This window comes from Archocentrus centrarchus, chromosome 18, assembly GCF_007364275.1.
Source record: "Archocentrus centrarchus isolate MPI-CPG fArcCen1 chromosome 18, fArcCen1, whole genome shotgun sequence".
NCBI classification, from domain to species: domain Eukaryota; kingdom Metazoa; phylum Chordata; class Actinopteri; order Cichliformes; family Cichlidae; genus Archocentrus; species Archocentrus centrarchus.
In genome coordinates this window covers 14,005,984-14,028,328 of record NC_044363.1, presented here as the reverse complement: position 1 = coordinate 14,028,328, position 22,345 = coordinate 14,005,984, and the positions used below count along the sequence as shown (strand labels likewise).

The following is a 22,345-nucleotide window of genomic DNA, read 5'->3' as shown; positions in this document are numbered from 1 at the left end:
TAATCATAAGGTTTTTGGTGCAGCACTCTTTGTGACCGATTTCACCCAGCAACTGGTAGCAACCTCCAGCAACCCCTTGCCAACCAGTCAGAAAAAACCCATTTGTCTCTAGTAACCAGTGGTTGACAGGAAGCAGCTGACTGGAAGCCTAAAACAGCTTGATTTGGACAGTGTATGAACTGAGGGGCTGCCTAGTTTAAGATAAAACAGAAATGCAGGGCTTCTCTGGTAGAGACCATGAATCAAAATATGGATCGGGAAATGGAGCATAATGGGTCCATTTTAGTGCTGTTGCTTATTCAGCCTTGATAGTTTGTTTGTAGATCTTACTGTAGAGCATACTACCTGATCAGCTGTGTCCTGTACAGTATAGTTTGCATGCATTGAATGATTGATGGTATTCATTATGAATATGGTCTTCGTCCATAGTTAAATTTATGGATTAAAAAAATGCATTTCTGCTATAACTAATCTTCTGTATAGATCAATTTTAAAGTACAGCATTAAATGAGTTTTATACATTGTGGCAAAACTCAGGTATGAAGAATCAGACCGTCTTACTGACACGGCTGCATAAGTCTGCACTTTGGTTACAAAAGGTTTGTCAGAGTGAACATGAACAGAAGCAAAGAGAGGAAAGTTCTGTGGGATATTGCACCTGGAAACCTTCCTGCCTCCTCTATTCTCATCTGATTATGCAAAGGAGCCACTGTCTGCAAGTCCACATTGGACTTACTTCTCTACAACAGATGATTTTTTTCCTTCCTACATTCGACTTCATTCAGCTGGCCTGAAAACTTTCCTGTGGTGATGCTGGAAGAACTCACCCTGACACTGCTCCAGACCAAACAGTCCATACATTAAATGGAGCTCATGTGGATTAGAATAACATTCTTCTGAGCCTTGATTCATTTCAAATGTTATGGCCCATTATTTACTTTATTGTACCACTTCTGAAAAAATGTGTGGGGATATAACTCTTAAGATTACAGTGCTGATTTGGCAACACTTGTGGAAACTGGTTTTGAACCGTAGTTCTAAAACCACAGTTTTGTTGACTGGTTGATTTTTAAATTAATTCATTTAGCAACAAACACCAAATATATGTTGTTTTCAGATATTTGGATGCAAACATGTATCACTTTTCCACTAGATTCAGAACATTTATGGGTCAAGCAAGGAATCCAAAATCCAAAACTGCTACAAACTGACATTTAGTTCATTACCTGATGAATAACCGAAAGTATAAACCCTACCATCAAATGTGAATATGTCTTTATCTGTTTAGATGTGTGCGTGGCCCGTAACGTGGTCGGATTTTCCATGGAGATTACCCTGTCAAGCTTAAATTTGTGGTCTGGCTCGAGGGAGATTTTAGAAAGGAAAGAGACTGTCAAAGAAAAAGAAGACATTGCTGAAGCAGGCTGACTCTTGACACTGAGGTTTGCATTAAAGAAAATGTGCAAAAAGAATAAAAAAACACTTTCAAAGCATTCGACGATAAAATTTTCATTTCTGTTCTTATCATTCTGGAGCTGGTGCTAGTTTAGTAGAAGGCTGGAGGTCTGGAATAGCGTGGCTTTACCAGAAAACCCAAAGTCACAAAAACACTTTGTGTACCTTCTTTAATTGTCAAATTGACATTCCAACCTGGCCTTAAACAACATTTGAGTTGCATATTAATCTTTCACTGAGCTTTAAGAAGCAACAGTATCCTTTAGATGCACAAAAATGCTGTGGTTCATTTCTGTTACTGAAGGTTTTTTTCTCTCTTTTTTTTTTTTTGCAATCCACCTTACACATCAGAACTGGACAACGCACACTCAGACAATGAGGAATGAGTAGCCTCTTAGACCAGATTAGGGCTGATAAGAGTTTGTAGCTTGAAGAACTACACATTCAGACTCACACACACACACACACACACATACTGCCGGTCTGGGCCTGTCGTGGTCGAGCAGCATATTAAAGTATTGGGTTTCAGCTACTGCTAATCTGCAGAAGAAACGCTCCTTCATGTGCATACTTGTCCCTCTTTCACTCGCCTCCTTTTCCCTTGAATCCCCCCTTTCAGTTCTCTGTTTTTTTTTTCATACTTGTCCACTGACTCTCCTCTGTGTTTTCCCAACTTCTTCATCTTCTTTTTTTTTTAAACATCATTCCTCTTCTTCTCTCATTTCCCATAATTGTCCATCATCTGTCCCTCTCCAGTTTCTCTCTTTTCCCACAGCTTCTGATTTTTGGCACTGCTGTTTTATTCTACCAAGTTCTGATTTTTGTCCTGCGTATGTAGGTATTTTTATTTCATTTTTGTTTTTTATGTTCTGCTTTCTCTGTTGCAATGGGGCGCAGTTCTAGGAGTAATTTCTCAACCCCAGCAGGTGGAGATAAGACTCTTCGGATGTTAAATTTGGATCAGAGGACAAAGTATTCAGTAGACTCAACATTTTGTGGGGGGGGGGGGGTTAGAAGTCACCATTTTATCTTTTTCAAACTGGAGGTGACTGTATTTGTACACAAGGATAGATCTGGGGAATGTCCAGTGCATGCTAACTTATTAGATAAAATGCTAATTTTGGTTAATGAAAAATGGAGTTAAAACACCTGAAAACAACGAACACACTCCTCAAAGCGGCCGTGACCATGAGCATTCATAACTTTAAGCCTTAATACAATTTAAACATGTAATATGTGTAAATATTCCCTGTTACAGATGTCACAAATGTGGAAAATTAACCATAGAGAGCCAAGTTGAAGCAATGTGGTGCAGTGATTAGCACTGTTGTTTCATAGCAAGAGGGTCCTGGGTTCAAATCCACCAGCCAGCTTGGGCCTTTCCTTCCAAAGACATGTTTGGGGTTAGGTTAATTGGTGACTCTAAACTGGTCATAGGTGTGAATGGCTGTCTGTCTCTTTGTGTCAGCACAGCGACAGACTGTACCTCCACCTCTTGCCCTACGACAGCTGTGAGAGGCTCCAGCCCAACTACAGCCCTGATCTGGATAAAGGAATGAAAAGCAGGCTATAAATATGTTTATTGCTGCTGTAAAGTTGGTCATTTTAACATGAGGAATGACTCATTTATTGAGCAAGCCTCAAGTGGCTGTTAGAGGTACTGCGGTTCTTTTGGTACATCTCAGAGAGTACAATGTGGGGCATTTTCAGTGATTCCAGCATGCATGGCTCAGCGCTAGTTAGCCAGTTAGTGGCTCCACTAGTTTGGATTCGACTGAAATACCTCAACATCAACTGTTTGATTCATAACCATGAGTGTTTTGTGCTGCTCTGTACAGGTTGGATTTTTCCTCTTTGTCCCTCTTCACACAAGCAGCTACGTTTTCCTCCCATTATTGCATCTTTTTGGTTTCTCTCTGTCTTCCTATATCTGGTCATTTCACAACATGGGGAGCCACTGGTTTGATGATAAACTTGACTTTAGTATAGCAGCACAGACTGAACCAGTAAAATTGACAATTTCAAAAAATATTAGAACATATTCAGGAGATTAAAAAAAAAAATAGACATGCAAATATGCATTCTGACAAATTAATCCAGCAGATTATTTAATTACCCTTTTTGACTCCCTCTGGACTGGTGTTCCCCTCATTGTCAGTCCTGACAGAAAGCAAATTGCAGATGGGAGCTGCCAAGAAGACATTTTATAGAATTTACTTGTTATCTTGTCCCTCTCCTTGTACAGTAACCTTTCATTTTTTCCCTCGATTCCTCTGAATCTTTCTTTTTTAAGCTTTTTGGCCAGACAAAGCATGACGTGAAGAAATCCAACTATTTTTATCTCTGTCTGTTGCTCCAAACGGGGTGAAAGAGGAGAGTTCAGGGCTTATTTATTGTTATTGCAGCTGGGGGGGGGGGTTGGAGTTGAGCTCTCCAGGCTGTCTTAAAGCCCATGCGTACTCACACAAATGCATACACATTTGCACACAGACACACCAGAGCAAATGCCCTCAGGTCGATCTAATTATTATGCACTCGCATAAGGTCACGCTGGCAGTGAACTTGAACTTTGAGGCTTGTCACATCAGAGCCTACATGGTGATTTACTGGAAACAAAACTGGTTTCCTTAATGAAGGCAGGAGTGTAGTCTTTCACCATAAACCACCACACAGTGGCTGATAAAACCCTCATTAAGGGCAAAGCCACAAACACATAAAACTTACTTCCTTGTGGCAGAAAATAAGCCCCAAAGCATTTACTTCACAGTGGGCAAGAGGGTTTGATGAGCCTTCTGGCAAGGTCAGATGTGTGGGATTGACTGTCGGGATGTTATTTGGGGTTTCATGGTGGTTTCATTCATTGATAGGCTTTCTTTAATGTTGACACACACATAAACTATAATTTACACTAACTAAGCAACATTTGCACCTCAGATGATTGTTTAAGGCCAACTATCGTGCATATTTCCAGCTCCATATGCTTCTTAAACTGAGCCTTGGTCAAGAGGCCCTTGGTTCATCTTCTGTCTGAAAGAAGCAGTTTTAACTCTTCCCTCCGTTTAAGACAACTTTTTTTTGTTTGGCTGCTCTTCATAAAGACAAGGTTTCAAGAGTGGGTGATCAAAATTATCATGGGTCCAGACAGTATTAAAAAAGAGGTTTTAAAAAAGGCAGACATTCAAAGTTATTCTTTGGACATTGGCTGCCTTTTGCTCCATTCTTTGTCAAGATCATCCCACACTGCTTCAATAATGTGGAGGTCCCTTCCTGAATGGCCTCTTGACAGCCACTGAGACCATTTCTGATGAGGCTTCAGTAGATATGCCACTTCTTTTCTCCTCCACAGTGCACACCATGCTGAGATATGCCAGGTTTTCGACTGAAAGCTCTTTGGGAATCACTTTGTTGGTGCAAAAAATACTATTTTATACATGTCAAACTGTGTTATCTTTGGCATTTTTCACAGATTCAACTGAAGACATGGGAACAGATGAAGTGTTTTTGTGACAGGCTGCTTGTAACAAAGTGCCTAAAGATACAAGTTAAAACCGGTTCTTTGCTGAATTGTCTGTTATGTGTAGACACGACATTGATTCATGGCCTGAGTTAGGCACCTTTTTTATGCTTTAATGATTCATAGTTCAGTGTTAAGTGGCTTACAAAACAAAATCCATTCCTCTGAAAATGGTCAGGTACAAGTACTGGACTGAAAATGAGTGAAAAAGCAGCCAACCAAATAAAATGTTGACAGACCTTCGGAGGGCCTGGAGAACTACGTATAGCTGAGGACCATTTTAGAAAACTACAAGAAGGTCGGGATCCTTGGAAGCAAAATATTTTTTTTAAAAATGTGTGGTGACTCAATATTTTTGCACAATAGTGTAAATGAAAGAATTAACACTTCTTTCTGATTGTTCCTCTCTTTCCTGTCATTCTTCTTCTTGCTTGGCACTCAGGAGAAAAAAGTTCAGAAGGGTGAAATGGTGAAGAATTCCTTTCTCAGCATTGCTTTGTTATCTTGAGGTTCTTATTTTTAATGTTGATATATGAAGCTGTGGAGGATAGTGTGTGCAAAGAAAGCACATAGATGGATTGTGTGTGATTGATATCCATGGACACGAATGAATAGTTTAGGAAAGACGGCTTTTAAAAAAAATAGCATTTTCCATCTTGTTACAGTTGAGAAGCAGACGACTGCAGAGTCTTAAATTTTAAAAGCTCCCAGGCTATATCATAAATGAATCAACAGTAGTTCTAAAAAAAAACCATAAAATAAGATGGGAAATATCAAAAAAACGATACAATCTTTGAAAACAGAAACCCACCCCACCTGAAATACAACTTCAATGTGTTATCAATATGGCATTCAGTCATTCGAGCTCATTTTGGGGCAGTCGTTTAAGTGGCAAATGACTCAAATAACTGTCTCGACCTCTGACACAGAGTAACTTTTTCCAGGTTTCAGGCTCTAGACGGGCTTACGGAATGCAAAGTGCAGTGGAGTTCAGTTGTTGGAGTGTAACTCAAAGCGAGTTGATGTGCATCTGAGAAGACATTTATATTTTACTTCCAGGACCCAACCCACTGTGTCATCCTCATTTGCAGTACTGACTTTCTAATTCTCCACTCTCCTGCAGTACAGGTGTCAGACATGCATACTAAATCAGAATAAGAGTCAACAATAGATGACAGATTTTGCAGGGATGACACCACCACTGAAGCAACTAAAATCTGTATCAAATGAATGAATCACAATATAGAAGATAATCTCTAGAAACAGATAAGGGTTAAAACCTACTAGAAGCTTTCTGGTTTCTGCTTGTACTCGTTGCAGTATTACCAGTCATGTTTGACCAGGCTTTGCATGTCCAAAAACATAAGTAGCTCATCTGCCAAAATGCAAACTAAACTAGAAGCTATCTGCTTTTGTCTGACAACCATTTAGCTTTTTAGTAGCTTTTCTAAATGTATCTGCATGTATAAACAATGATCAGCAGATGGAACAGGAAACCTTTGTCCTGGAGGCCTAAAATATTGGCTGGAGCAATCCTCAGATGATAAGTCATCTGGGAAGGGGAGCGGTGGATTAGATGAGAGGAAGATGCTGGTTTGAATCCCCGTTCTAGCATTTACTGGAAAAATTTGGATTTCTGCCCTCGCATGGACTGAAAAAGAAAACATCTGGAATCTGATTCAGCGAACCCTCAGACTGCCTGCCACCTGTCTCCACTCTCATTGGGTCTTGAGCAAGGCCCTTATCCCCCCCTACCAGCAGAGAAAATAAATAGGCAATCCACTGAGTGTTCCATAAATGGCCTTTCAGCTTTGTTTTTTAGGGAATGTCTGTAAAAACATCAAAATATTGGACAAAGAGGCCGAACTTGGTAAACTTTAAAGCGTCAGCATTGTCATTGCGGGTATGTTTGCACATTCTCACGGCAGTTTCCACGCAAAATTCATTAGTAATCATGGACATGCATTTGAATTTTTATTCCATCCATCCATGCATTCACTTCCGGGGGTGTGTGTGTGTGTGTGGGGAGGGTGGAGCCTATCCCAGCTGTCATAGGGCAAGAGGCAGGGTACGCCCTGTACAGGTCGCCGGCCTGTCCCGGGGCCAACACAGAAAGACAGAAAACCATCCACACTCAAGTGCATGTCTTTGGACTGTGGGAGGAAACCCACGCAAAATCCACACAGAGAGGCCCGGGCCAAGGTGGAATCAAACCCAGGCCCTCCAGATGGTATTCAAACTGTAAGGCAGCAGTGGTAACCACCGTGCTGCCTTGAATTTTTGATTTACTTAATTTTGAAAAGACACTTTGAAGGCAGTTTGTGAAATGTTGTTTAAGCAGGCGGCTTAGTGCTGAAGTGACGTATATATATGCCGCGTTGCAGCACGGGTTCGAGTCCTGGCCTGTCACCAATTCGCCCATGTAACTTCCCCTGTATCTTTCCCCATTTCCTGTCTCCCTCCACTGCTGATAAAAACCTCTGTGGCAAAAAAAAAAAGTTATTTAAGCAGTCAAGACATCATATCAGCTAATTATGGACACAAATTGAGCAGCAAAGTATACAAGGTGGCGGCAGCAGCATGAGTCATTGGTCAAGTTTGAATCGTCCCATCAGAGTATGAAAAAATGTGGAGCTGGCTCTAGACTTCACCAGTGGGGACACCTTTGTTTCAATATCCGACATGTTAGCCTGACATGTTAGCATGCTGGTACCAGCTCATATTCTCATTTATTACAGCATCAGTTAAAACATACTCTGATCAAATGTGGCCTTTAAAGAAAAACAAATCTAAATCTGAAAGCATGAGGGCATTGCATTCGATGCAACAGGTTTGCATGCTGAAGTTTTCTTATTCTGTGGCTCCAAGACTGGGACATTCAGCATAAAACTGTCCTGTGTTTTTCATTCACTTAAAGTCTGTATCGAATTGTGTGTTTTTAAAAGTGTAATTAGATAATTGAAAGGGTATAATCTGGGCTGTGTTTATTCAGTGTATGCTGTTGTTGTACTCCTACAACAAACCCCTATTACCTAGAATTATCCCTTGATGATAACCACAATTAACCTTTCATTAAAAGGGCAGAATAATAACTTCAAGCTGCAAACGTGGCGAAAAGTTGGAAAATACAAAAAAAAAGAAGAAGAAAGAAAAAAGTTCCCTTTATTACCAATTTATTACGCTGAAAACAACTCCTACAAGTTTCTACAGAGGTATAATTTTTGTGATCGGATAACTTGAGGGAAATATTGTGGTTACTTATGCTGAGAATAACTCTTAGATGTGTTTTCATGTTATACGTCTAAGATGTCAGAACTCATTTCTTTCACCTCAGAGGCCATTTTTCAGCCTGCTTTTCCCGTCTATAACAATGGGCTTATGCAGAGCAAGAAAAATCATCTTCACTGAGAAAATGATTTAATTTCATTGTGGCCAGTTGTGTGCTTTATTTCTTCATAGAAAGGTCCCGCAGGATCTCATTTTCTCATCACACGTGTCGTTGCACATCCATGATGAGAATCTCCCGTTCCTCCACATCCCAAAGCTGCTCTACTGGGTTGAGATCTGGTGACTGTGGAGGTCATTTGAGCACAGTGAGCACATTGTCATGCTCAAGAAGCTGGTTTGAGGTGATTTGAGTTTCGTGACATGGCGTGAAATCCTGCTGGGGGCAGAAGATTCAGTTCAATTCAGTTTTACTTATATAAGTAGGACTAAATCCCAAAAATAGTCACCTCAAGGCGCTTTATATTTTAAGGTAAAGGCCCTACAGTAATACAGGTGAGGGTACCCTGTGGTCATAAAGCGATGAACATGGTCGGCAACAATACTCAGGTAGTCTGTGGGGTTCAAATGATTCTCAGTTGGTAGTAAGGGGCACAAAAATATCCTCCACACCATCAGCAGCCTGAACTGTTGATGTCATGTGATTGACAGATTAGATAGTTGCATTAATGAGCAGTTGAACATGTGTACCTAATGAAGTGACCAGTGAACGTGTATAACTACACACAGTAGGTTGTAAATACAAACCAGATGGTAAACAGCAATAAAGAAAACAAAGGACTGTAACTCCCACTGATACTCGTTTCACATTTAAAAGCACTGCTGGTCAAAAATCTTACAACATGCTACAGAAAGCTTCCAGTGCTGTGCGCAACATAAATTATGCATGTAACTCATGTCACTCTTTCGCCATCCGAGAGTTTCCAGTGTGAAGAATTTAAGCATTAGTGACAGCAGACATATTGAAAACATGTTGCTCCAGAGTTGCCCTGAAAGAGCCTTAAACACTGTGTTTTTCAGTTGTTTTTTTTTTTCTTCCCTTCTTCAACTGCAGCCACATGCAGGGCAGAAAATCTGTTGGCAATTTTCTCTCTTTAAGTGTGTGTGGGGGTAATTTTCTGGTTTCAGGAGTGGAGGAACGTTAGGCAGAGACGGGCACGCTACGCCGAGCGAGACGAGCCTTTGCAGCCAACTCGACACTCGGCGCTGGGCTTTTCTATATTGTGTTCCCCCCTTAGAGTACATAGGATATACACAAGTGGTTGTGTGACACTGACACACACACACTAAACCCCAGAGTGATCATGTTCAATTTGCAGGTTGAGTTGAGTGTTCAGTGCAGGAGAAACAAACCCACTGCCAAGGATAACATCACATGTGCAGCTGGGTGACCATCAAAAAACGGAATTAATCATATTCAGGATATTGTGGTATTTCTGCAAATTAATCGAGGAGATTTATTCCAACAGGGGCTCAGTGCCCTGCTCCGGGGCACTTCAGATGGATAAAGGGGAAGAAAAAGCTGAAAGCAGAGGCAAAAGGGGGAAAAGAAGTAAAAGGAATTATGAATTAAAGGTGAGCGAGGAGCAAAAGATAAAAGTGGTTCAGTGACAGAATTTAAGGAAACGTATTTCATGCAGAAAAGGCGACTGAAGCTGATTTAGAAAGTGGGAGAGACAAAAGGAGCAAGAGTCAGTACAGTCAGTATGAGAGTGTGTGAGAGAAGATTTACTGAGTGTGTGAGGGAGAAAATGCATGCGTGTGTGTGTGTGTGTGTGTCCTACATGCAGCTCTGGTGGCTCTGTTAGAGGGAGGGATTGCTATGAAACACTTCTATCCTGATGGCAGTGGTCTCCTTCAGGATGACAGTGCCTCCATCCAAAGGGCACGAGCGGTCACTGAGTGCTATGAAAATGATGAGAATCATGTGCTTTGGCTTTCAGTCACCATTTTAAGACCTGGCGAAGATTTTGGAACCCATCCTCTCCACCACGTCATGAACTCACCAAATAAAAGAACATCTTTTGTTACATTGACTTTCCAGAGAGCAGAGGCATCAATGCCAAGGCACACTGAAGCTGTTCTGGCAGCACATGGTGCTCAAACGCCTTAGTAGAACATGTTATGCTGCTTGTGGGGGTTTGCTTTTTGGTTTTGCTTTGTTTTCCTTTAATTTGCCACTTGTTTGTATTTTGGCCTTGGCTGTGTCTCCATCTGGGAAAGATGAAACAAAGGCCGCTTGCTGGGAATATAGATGACAGAGAAGAACAGGAGAAATAAACCAGAGATGGGGAGGGGCTTGTGCTGTTGAGGGAAGAAAAGAGAGAAAGTCGAAAATCAGCAGAGTTTGAAGGGAAAGAAAAAAATGGGATGTGGCCTATTTTGTAACTTTAAACTACATTTAATAGTAATAATAAAGTCTCTGGTGTGCCTTCTGTACCAGTGCTGTGGTGTTTGTAGATCAGGTCAGGTTCTCTTCTACTTGCCCACCCGTCAGCTTGAAATCCCAGACCCCCTCCATACTTTCCCTGTGAATGAAAATGGGCTGAAAGTCCGTTTTCTTCCTCCTGCAGAGAATAATCAGCTCCTTGGTCTTGGTGGTGTTAAGGATCAGGTTGCTATCGCTGGGTCACACACAGCTGCTCCACCTCATCCCGATAAGCAGACCTTCTCCCTCATTCTAACTGACAGAGAAGGGAAGCAAAGTTTCAAAATTCAACCTCAAATCAACTTTATTTATACTGTTCCACGCCACAGCAACAGTCACCTCAAGCCACTTTATATTGTGAGGTAAAGAGCTGCAGTATTAGTGGATGGACGCCAGTGAGCTCCTATACGCTCGCAGTTGAAGACAGCGGGGAGGAAGAAGCAGATCCAGGCTCAGGGAGGGGCAGCCATAAGCATTAAAAAGGACAAAAGAAAAACTATGGGGGAAAGTCAATGGCAGGCAATAGTGGATTATAAATACACCAGGAGAGAAAAGAAGGGGGTGGAGAAATGCTAATGGCATCATGGGAAGTCATCCAGCAGCTTGAGCCTTTAGGAGCACAACTGAGGGATGGTTCAGGGTCATCTGATCCAGCCCTAACTACAAGCTTTATCAAAAAGGAAAGTTTTAAGTGTAATCTTAAACATAGAGAGGGTGTCTCGCTTTTAGGACAGCCTGATAATAATGAATTACATTTTGTTTGTTTAATGTGAGATAAAGGAAATATCTTTTGGCTTTAGCAGCCTAACTTAACACACCTAATATCTATATGTCACGTGATTCGTGTTGTAATTTGGATGCTTTTATTTTTGTCTTCTCAGTAGAACACATAGAATAATGCTCATCATCTGGTTGACCTGAAGTTTCTCCTCTTTTCTCCCGTTCACAAACTCTTTTTCTTTCTTTCTTTCTTTCTTTCTTTCTTTCTTATCCTAATCAAAGCTGCGCTGGTGCTGTAAACATCACAAAGCTCCACTGTGCCACACTGGTGATTTGAACTTACTCAACTATACAATCAAATGATTTATGACATCCAACACAAACAAAATGCCTGTGTTTATTGCAGACACTTCACACTCACACCCTGGCACTGGCTAGTTGAGGAGCACAAATAAGGAAGAGAACAGTTGCAGGTTAATGATTAATTACAGTCGTGGATGCTGGATAACAGTTTTTTAGCCGCACAACTGGACAAAAAAATCTTTAGTAAACCGTTCTTAAGATGAAAGAATATTACTGACAGGAAACTCTTACAGCACACACAGTAATATTACACTGTAAATGGAAATTGTGTCCTTTTTTCAAAGTAAAGTAGTGCATTTTTGTACTTTATTCTTGACAGTTTGTACTTTATGCAAGTACAAACAGTGCAGGGGTGAGCACAGTGATTTATGGGGTCATTCATTAATTTCCAAATTCAAATCATTATTGTTGTGGTGCTGCGATCACTGTTTCATTGAGTGACGTGTGATGCAATTTTGAGTTGTGTAGGTGAGAAATGTGTCTAACTTAACTACAGGCTACCTTTAAATGATTGATTAATGACAGTGTTCAAGGACGTTGTGTTCCTGTGACCAGAAATTTCCTAAAATTATTAAATTAAGCTATTTACAGTCACATTTTCTGAGATAATTTAAGATTTATTAAGTTTATTTAACTTGAAATCTGCAGATTTCACTAACTCAGGAACACTATATTAAGTTCATGTGATTCCGGTTTATGCCAGTGTACTGCAGGGCTCGCCGGGCCTAGGTTGATCCCCTGTCAGTTGTGGGTATTAAGTTAATCAGTGCATCTTATTATCCTACTGCTAATAATTTTTACACCTTTAAAAAGCTTTGAAAAAATATGAAGGATTTAAAAGGAGATTAAGGAACCAGACAAATGTTACAACTTTATATTTTTACCTGTTCAGCTGATTTCTGACCACCTATATCCACATATATGTGACTTTTAATTTCCTACAAACGTATAAATATAATTAATAAATTAACTAGTCATAATCACATTTTCTGAGTTAATTTAGTTCAGTCAGTGAACTCAGTTTATTGTATTTAACCTGAAATGAAGCGGGGCAAACTCTAGTGGGCTCACTCTGTTAGGTTTTTGTTTTTGTGGTTATTTTCACATTTCTACAACCACAACCGTGTCTCATAGTTTGTATACGTATAAAACAGCTTGTTTTGTTTGTTTTTGTACATCTATTTGAAAAATGTAAAGAGTAAACACAAAATAATTAGAAACAACAGAAATAAATATATAAACTGTACAAAAATACATATAAAAAATTTTGTATCTTATAACTTTATACAAATATTATAATTTTATATTGTTTTACATGTCAGCTGTCTACTAATTTAGGTAGCTGGCATCAGATGAATCATCCATAGCCTTAAACTTTGCAATTGCTCATCTGTACCCCACCCAAAAAAAAGCCCTGTGTTAATGATCCTTTGTTAGTTGTATGACTCAAAATAAATAAGTTAGTGTTACTCATCATGTTACATTAACCTAGTTTTTAATCTGGCAGTGACTTTGAGATTTTTTTTTTTTAGGTCAGGCTAAGTTGTTTATATTTTTAGCATAAAGGCACTTTTGGTTTCCTGTGTGTGAGCAGAGGAAAGTGATGCTGATAATAATAACAAAAAAAAACTCCTCAGTTTTTCTTATTCTCACTTTTTTTGGTGACCTTTATGTTTTTCTGTTTTCTTTCAGGTGACAGAGAGCATCATTTCAAAGCAGACCTTCATTGGTGAGCATCTCGCTCTCTCCTCTCTCACACACACACACACACACACACACACACACACACACACACACACACACACACACACACACACACACACACACACACACAAATCTAATCTAACCTTCTTGCATTTTTTGATGTCCTTTCTCCCTCAGAGGCGAGAACCATGCCTCGCCATTTCAACAACTCGGGGTCAAAGTTTATGAGCCCCGTGGCCCAAAGGCCATCTGCCCACTTGACCCTCAGAGACACCAGCTCTCAAGGTGAGGCATCTGTTGTTATTACTCTGGGCGAAAGCTCTTTGGAAGCTGGAGAGGAAAATGAAAGTTTCGCTGCTGGCCACATGTTTTGCATCTCCTGAGCGATAAAACTGTGGGGTGAATGGATAAAAACTAAGATAAGCTAAACAGTTTTGGTTCCTACATGGTGCAGACATCTGGACTGAACATCACCAACAGCATGCTGATTTATTCTGAAAGCAGAGCAGCACTGACACATCACAGCTTGAGCAGGGAGGAGTTTGTCAAAAAGCATTGATGAAACCACTTTTCATGGTGAAAATGAGACTCAACCACCAACGACAGCGTTTTACTCAGAACATTGGGAGCAGCTGCTGCCCGTAAGGGGTAAACAAATGTAAAATCTCCTTTAAATTGCTTTAGTTGTCTTTTTATCTGTGCATGTGTATACTTTAATACAATATCAGGACGTTTTAGATGGATTCATTTATTCCTCAGCCTGCAGAGAAGGCTTTTTAAATTCAGCTGCATCTACATTAGTGGTCATTTTTTGCAGACAGAAAGTTGCTAAAACTCTCGCTCAGTTGACACATTGTTTCATGGTCAGGATGTCACCTGATGAAGCCAGTATGAATCCAGCAACTCTACTGAGATTTACAGACAACAACCACAGAAATGTAGCTTCCACTGTGGTACAGTCCATGACTGTCACGCACACCCAGTGGCCATTTTACACCCTCTAGATTCCCTTTTAGGAAGTTTAATAAAAACTGGTGAATTGTGATGGAAAGGCAACCTGTCCAGGCTATACCCCACCTTTCGCCCAGTAACCCTATCTGGCTAACCCAATGGATAGATGGATGAATTATTAAGTCATTCCATCTATTAAATCATGTTTCCTTCCCTGTTTTCTCAGGTAGATTGTTAAGAAGTGCATTAAAGTCTACTCAACTGCTCTTCTTTTTTGTACCACTTCCTGTGTGTCCAAGACGTTTACCGCCAAGAAAAGCTGAACTTATATGTTGAGTCTGTGAGGTCTACCAATGTGCTGTATGTGGCAATAAAGTAGACATTTATAGACACAGATAAGAATCACATATGTTGTAAAACACGGACTTTAAAGTTGGAATGTGTTTTTCATGACTTTGGTATTGTTTCATCTGAAACTATCGTGCAAGCCGAAGGGTGTTGACAATCTGGCAAAGGCTGCCTGATGTTATTTCCATTGAGCTGACAAAGGGTAAAAAATGTGCTGTGTGTGAGTGTGAGCGATTGTGTGTGTGTGAGAGGGTGAGGTTCACACATTAAGCCTGGATTTCTTATAAGGAAGTGCAGCAGAGGAGAGCAGACTTTGAGTCACGATGGATGCTTCTTCTAAAGGAGTTATCTTACATGAGAAAAATAAAAATTTCACGTGATGTCATGCATTGTTCAAGAGTTGATGTCATACTGGACATGGCCAGTTGGTACAGAAAAATGTGTGTTCGCTGACTGGTTGGCAGTGGTTCCTGGAGATGGAAGGAAAGTGTTACACCAAAAACCTCCTAGTGATTGCTTTGGTTGCCTGTAGTATTGTTTTTTTTTTAATGTTTGTGTGCAAATACTTGCTAACTGCTAGCCAAGCAGCAGTACAGTTTGACAAAGTGCGACGTAAACTGGAAATGGAGAATGTTCATCTTCAAAGTGAAAGTTGTGCCTCGGAGCCACAGCCAACTTGTTTCAAAAGGTGCAGCTTTTATTTTTGGATGTTTGTAGACAAGTCCATCACTTCCATTCAAACCATGACCGCAACAATATGCTAGCCAAAGCAATCATAAGGAGGTTTTTGCTAACCAGTTGCTAGATTTAGCCACAGGTGTTTGCCAGGACGTCACTTACCAGTCTGGAACCTTATTCCTACATTGCCACCATGATTATCACAGGTCCAAAATGACAGGCACGTTAGCATCACATGGTTAGTGGTCCCTTGTCTGCTAATTAGTGCCAATTAACAGACTAATAAAACACCAGAATTTCACTCACTAAAACTGAAGCACAAGTTTCTTGGATGGTTTGTACCACACAGCAAGCAATATTTTTCATCAAAAATAAAAAAGCACTCACACGGTGGAGCAGTCCACTTCAGTGACTAGCGAAGGTGAGGCCTAGAGCTGCCTGTGTCGGGACAACTTTTCAAGTATCCAGTTTCCAGGTGGATTATTTATAAAACCATTGACCCAGCGTAGAGTTCTTATAAAGAAGGAAACTATCTACAGAGGCAAAACATTTTAGTATCAGGCTGTAAACATGTTTTTTAATGCTGTAAAGTTGGGCATTTTAACGTGAGTCTGTGGAAATCGACTTGCTTTTGAAACCTCAACTGGCCACTAGAGGAACTCATTTTTCAGCTTTGGAACAGCTTGAGAAGTTTATTAAATTAAGGTCTCTGTGACTGTTCTGCGCTTATACATCAAAGCATTATTGTGTAAGTGTTAAAGCTTCGATTGTTGATGGTAGTGTTTCATATATGCACACTGTTAACACAAGTACATACTGGGATGGCAGAGGAAATTAAGCTACAAACTACAAATAATATTCTGCATTTCTTGTATCTAAAAGGACTTTAGCTTCATGATGGTGCCTCTTTGTATAAGTTTGAATGTGCACTTCAGTGTCCTATAGAGAAAACAGGACTTGGAAGGAAAATCCACACACCTTGCATTGCCCAATACATGTGCTGCATCTGGCTAAACGTGTATAATGTAACCACTGTTCACAATAATTTTCAATAATACTGTGATATTAGTAAAACTGCTTTGTTATCACAGGATTTTATCTTCTTTAGTTTAAGCGCAGATGTTTCTCAACATTTAAAGGGCTTTGGGGTAAAATGCATATTATTGCTCAACTCTGGCAGCTGTCAGAGGAGAGCTACTCTTGAGTCACAAACTGTTTCACCAGTGGTTCTTTTTGTTGGCTGCTAACAAAGCTCAAAAGCTACAACAGCAGCTTTTGAGCTTTGGGCAAATACTGATATGTTGGCCCAGTTCCATTTCTTAGTTTATTGAAGCCGTTATTGATTTTCTTTTCTTTTCTTTTTTTTATTAGAACCAATCTATGATTTGTAGGCATGGTGTGAATTATTTGAATTTCAGCTTTTGTTAGTTTGTTTTTCCCTGTTTGTTTTGCTCTCCAACCCCTCAAGGCATTTTTTTTCTTCTCTCTTCAATTTAGAATTTAACGCTTACCACTTTTTTCTTCTTCACCAACAGGGTTTTCTTCTTCCCCGAGCACCATGCCAGGTCTTCATCAGTCCTGCCGCCATTTGGTCCGCTCATGGGCCAATCAGAGCTTAGGAGCTCATCTGCACAACATGACCCTGTCTAATGGAAAGCTCCGAGTGCCCCAAGATGGGCGGTACTACCTGTACTCACAGGTGACAAAGCTATGTAATTTAGTCAAAAATAATCTGAAGGTGGTAAATTATTCAATTAACGCTCACTTGAAAGCTCAAATATTTTAGTTTTTTCCTCTTTCACTACATTTCTTATAATCAACAAGATTTTATTATACCATACAGCTCAACGGTGATCCCAGTTTTTTTAAGGGTTCTGGTTCTGGATGTGAATTTCCCCAATCATTTCCTCCATTTCAGAAAATCATTACGGAATGACTCTTAAGTCTTGACCCAACTGATAAGTTGAATCGGAAAAATAGGTCGAATAGGAAAAAAAAAAAAAAAGATTTAACTGTTGCGGTCTATAGGTCTGGACTTTATGTAACGATTACTTTTATTATTACTTAAAGTAAATCAGTTTTTCAAAATCACTTTTAAGGATGTAACATGTTTCTAAACTCAAAGCTATCATCTACCCAATACTTATGTAATCTACCAGGTAATAACTCTAATGTGTTAAGTTTAAAAAATCCTATCAGTAGGAAACTGGAATCATTTCACAAACATGTGCTCACCCATGACAAAGTTATTATACAATAGCAGACTGTGGAACTTGTTGATGACTGGAAGGAATATTTGTTCTTATCAACATGAAATTGACAACAAAGGTGGACTTCATGACTAATGGATCATCAGTCATCATAAATCATTTAACATTTTAAGCGAAGATAAAACACACTCTGTTTATATCCCAGATTTAGAAATTCTAGGAGTGGTAGGCATACTTTCTTTTCCATCGCGCCATTGTTCCAGTGGTACATTATGTACCCTAAAGGACGTTTATCATGGTGAAAGTCTGCAACTGATGTCATGAGCTGAACAACTGATCATGTTAGCACAGCTAAAAACTGTTGTGTTGATTACACTAGAAATGCATTTGGTGAGTTAAGCTTCCTCAGCATTAGTGTTTATGAGTAGCATCAAAATGATATTTCAAAACAACCGTGTGTACTACTCTCTTCACAAACCGGCCCAGTATGGCTCTTGCGTGAGCTATTTATTGAAGCTGCAAGTTCTGGAGGTGTAAGGCGCCTATTCCTGAAACCTAAAGACTCTGATGTATTTATGTTTTTGGTCAGTTGTGCACAGGAGCCTCCCACTTCTCTTTATGTTCATGCCATGGCCAGTTTATGCCAAGAGAGTGGTACATACCAATATATAGCAACCCCCACACGAAATAGCCTTTGATTCTTAGAACAAGGAGACTCTGACAAATTTTACAATAAAGCTCTTATTTTTAAATATAATTTAAATTAAACTTTCAGATAAAGATGCTTCAGGCACTTTACTAGCCATTTTTTTTTGTTTGTTTTGTTATGTTTTATTTTTTAAATCAGCAGAACAGTTTTCGGCTATGCCAACATAATTTAAAAAAAAATTTTTTTTTAACATGACGAGACTGTAATTAAGTAACAACATAAAAAGAAATTGAAAAACAAAAGTGTGGTGTTTGCTGAATAAAGGCCTCTGTACCCATTGTATATTTGGATTCAGGAATTTTTGTTTAAATTTCTGATTAGATTTATGTTATATTAGGTAAAAATGTTTAAAAAAAACAAATAAACAAGGGCATTTCAAAGGAAACAAACCTGCTCACTTTGGGGCATGCAGTCACCATTTGCTTGAACTTGTTCCCACCTTTCTCCAGGTGTATTTTCGTTATCCATCCCCAGCTGCAAGTGAGGGGGATCAGCGCAGCGTCAGCCACCAGCTGGTGCAGTGCGTCTACAAGAAAACTTCCTACCCAAGCCCCATACAGGTACAGCATCTTTTTCCTAAATCAATCGAAGGTCATGCTGAACTATTCATACTGTTGAGCACGTTCCTTAGCAGTGGTATAATTTTCTTTTCTTTCTTGGCATTTTCCAGCTCCTGAAGGGGGTGGGAACCAAGTGCTGGGCTCCAGACGCTGAGTACGCCCTACACTCCGTCTACCAGGGAGGACTGTTCGAACTGAGGGCTGGTGACGAAATCTTTGTCTCTGTCTCTTCCCCCACCATGGTGAATGCCGAAGAATCTGCTAGCTACTTTGGCGCCTTCCGTCTGGACCTCTGAGAGGAAAGGACTGGAGTAAAAAAGAACAGATGGGGCAACGGATGGATGGATAAACAGATGGGCTGGAGAGCTAGGGGCCTTTTGAATATCCATTGACTGTGGGGAAAAGGGTCCTATAGGCAGAAGAGTGAGATGGAGGCCTGGATCTTCAGTGTTTGCTTGGACAGATGCATTGAAGGATGGAAGGGTCTGCGTGAATGATGAATGCTGCAAGAGGATAGGGTGAGGGAAAGTAAAAGTGGATTTGCCTTTCCTACTCTCTCAATTAAGAGAAACCTAGCCTTCGAGATAAAAAGACACGTGCAATCATGGAAAACAAATAAATGTGAGGACTTTGATTTAGAGTCGATTCTTGTGGAGGGAATTTGCCACGGGGATTAAAAAAAAAAAAAAAAACATGACCTTCCAAGTTCACCCCAGTAATTAGGCTGCCTTGCTGTGTAGATCTCAACATAACACATGACCCTCCATGTGTTAAAGTGTCAATGACCTCATTGTGGGGGAAAAAAATTAGACCCTTGGATTTGGATTTGAAGAATATACACAAAATAAAAACTTTACTCTCTGCATCGAAGATGTGAGTAAAGACTGAACGGCTGCAGATGGAAATGATACAATCAAACCAAAGCATAAACTTGTGGAGTATAACTTTTTTTTTTTTTTTTTAAGTGTGCCATGGGAGTTCTGTACATATATATGGCAGAGAATGAGATTTACACAAGGAACTGTGGTGATTTTAATGAATTCCTTTGTGTTTTACCGTTGACTGGACTTAAAACCACTTGGGGAATCTGCAGATTTCTACTCGGAACACAAAAACTGTGGATATTATGCAAAGACTTTTAGTGGAGGAAAAACAAACTGTGGAAAGAGCCAAGAGGTTTTTGAAGAAGAGTCTGCAAGCCAAGGAGAAATAAAAACAAGGAGGGAGAAATCTTGTAAATGTTAATAAGAATGAGCCCGGCAGAGAAAGATTAAAGGACAGAGAGAGATGCCGAGGGTAGTATGCAGCCTGACCAGTGTGCCTGGTTGATGTCTCTTCTCTCTCTTTCACTTTCCCTTGCTTCTTTCTCTCATCCTTTCATTTAAACTATTTTATCTATCTTGTCAAACCTGTGAAGCTGCATTATATTTGAGTTTAGGGAGCAGTTAAGCAACCAACCAGAAAGCAGCAATGTGAGAACAAGATGACAGAAACACATGCAAATAGGCAAGTTGCACAGTCAGAGAGCATGGGTTAAAAGTGACATTTAGGTTGGGTTTCATGGAGGTGCTGTTTTCACTGCAAATATTATGGTTACTTCACATAAAAATCTCAATCTGCATGCATGCAATTAACATATTTTCTTGTGTATGCCATTATTTTTCCAGGCACAAATGCCTGACAGGGTTGCACCACGAAGGGCATGTGGTGTAAAAATCTGTACCAAATCAAATATGCGCATCCACCTGGTGTGACGACCCCTTGTGAATAAAAGAGCAGCCAAAAGAACCTTTGTCAGTGCTGGCTAGCTAGAATATGCCATATCTTCCTCCTACCTGCTGTACACTGATTGATGGTCCCGCCCCTTCAGCTAGTTAACCCAGCTTCCCAGACTAACCATTTTAACAGCCGTCTGGGCACTCCATGCAGCTGTACCTAGCAGAGTGAAAGCACTCAAAGTAGCGAGATTAAATATGAAAGCATGTCATTTGAGAAAAATGCAAAGCAATAGCAAAATAACATCCATACCTTAAGTTAGAACAAACTCAAAGTATTCCTTTGAGTTTGTTCTAGCTTAAATATGACATTGTTTGACATTTTGAGGAATACACAATCACAAACCACTGTGTTGTGGACCTGTTTTCAAGCCTTGAGTTGTGTTAGTTAGCAGCTTGGAAATTTGAGACTGGTCGTGATGAGCAAAGGGAGTTCTCTGAGTTTCTCTGACTGAGAAAAACTGAATTTTCCTGTAAATGGGACCATTATAATGAGAGACCATAATTAACAGAATGAGCATCATGTTGTATTAAATATGATTTAAAGAAAGCATCTGAGAACATATACTCATCAGGAGAGTGTTTACTGATCATTTTCCCTGCAACTTCTATGTAACCAGACATGTTTTTGCAACAGCAGTCGCCCCCTGCTGGCCATTAGAAGGAATACAGGTGTGAGGCATTTGACTAATAATATAAGTTCCTGTGAAACCAGAAGTTACATCAGTGTTTTTTAGCAGTCTGTGCCCAAGTTAAAGGAAGATATGATTGTGTTTCAAAATCTGAAAAAAAAAAAACTTTTAATATTCAACCATAGATATTTTATTAATGTAGGTTTCAGTAACAATGAAAAAAAAAACAGAAGGTACTTGTTACCAAGAAATGGAAACTAATTTGACGCTTCAATGCTGGAACTGTTTGTTCAGAGACACAAACGGCTGACTGAAATTGGCTTCAAGTCACTTAGAGACAAAACAACTGCAAACATCTCGAGCAAATTGAAACACAGAAACTCACACCAAGACAAGCAAACACAGACACGCTCGAAGAAGGATTTGGAGAGAGAGGATATTTGCAGACATAAACCATGCACCGCCTAGCACAGATTCAACTCCTACATGCTTTTTTTTTTTCCCTCTGTATGCACATTAAAAGAGATACACACATCACCTCACACTACATCCAGTCTAGCTTGTGTTCTGCAGACACACACATCATCCAGTGTCACATCCAGCGTGAAGACATACGCACTGATTAATCAATGCTGTCTAGCCTCCCTGTGCCATATGGTAGTTGTCAGTGATCAGCAGTGAGTGTGTGCACGCTAAGAATATATGTTTGTTTAAAGGGTTGTTTCACATTGATTATTCAGAAAATGGGGTCAAAAAAATTCTTGCTTGTTTCTTTGTGTTCATGACCTCCAGTTTGCTTTTCCAAAGAAAAGAAAATTGTACACTTAAACGATCACATATGATCAAGGCTAAGCTCCTCCTTTCCATACAGCACAATATGTCTTTGTGTATTTACCCTATGAAAGGTTATGTTATAGTGTAGCTTTGTCAGGGAAGCTATGAAAACACAGCAACGGAGCCGGTTTAGTTTTCTGCCCAAATCATAAAATTGAAGGCAAATCCATATTGCATTT

The 22,345-nt window shown here is 39.9% G+C and overlaps 1 protein-coding gene across 1 annotated transcript in view; it reads left to right on the top strand.

Annotated features, from left to right (window-relative positions):
* tnfsf10l (TNF superfamily member 10, like) overlaps positions 1-20,983 on the top strand; it is a 76,518-nt gene extending 55,535 nt beyond the window's left edge. The window contains exons 3-7 of the mRNA XM_030753785.1: positions 13,458-13,494; positions 13,647-13,754; positions 16,982-17,145; positions 18,815-18,925; positions 19,036-20,983. Coding sequence (XP_030609645.1) covers positions 13,458-13,494; positions 13,647-13,754; positions 16,982-17,145; positions 18,815-18,925; positions 19,036-19,221 — 606 coding nt within the window. The 3' untranslated portion in view covers positions 19,222-20,983. The remainder of the gene's footprint in view (positions 1-13,457; positions 13,495-13,646; positions 13,755-16,981; positions 17,146-18,814; positions 18,926-19,035) is intronic.
* Positions 20,984-22,345: the final 1,362 nt, after the last annotated feature.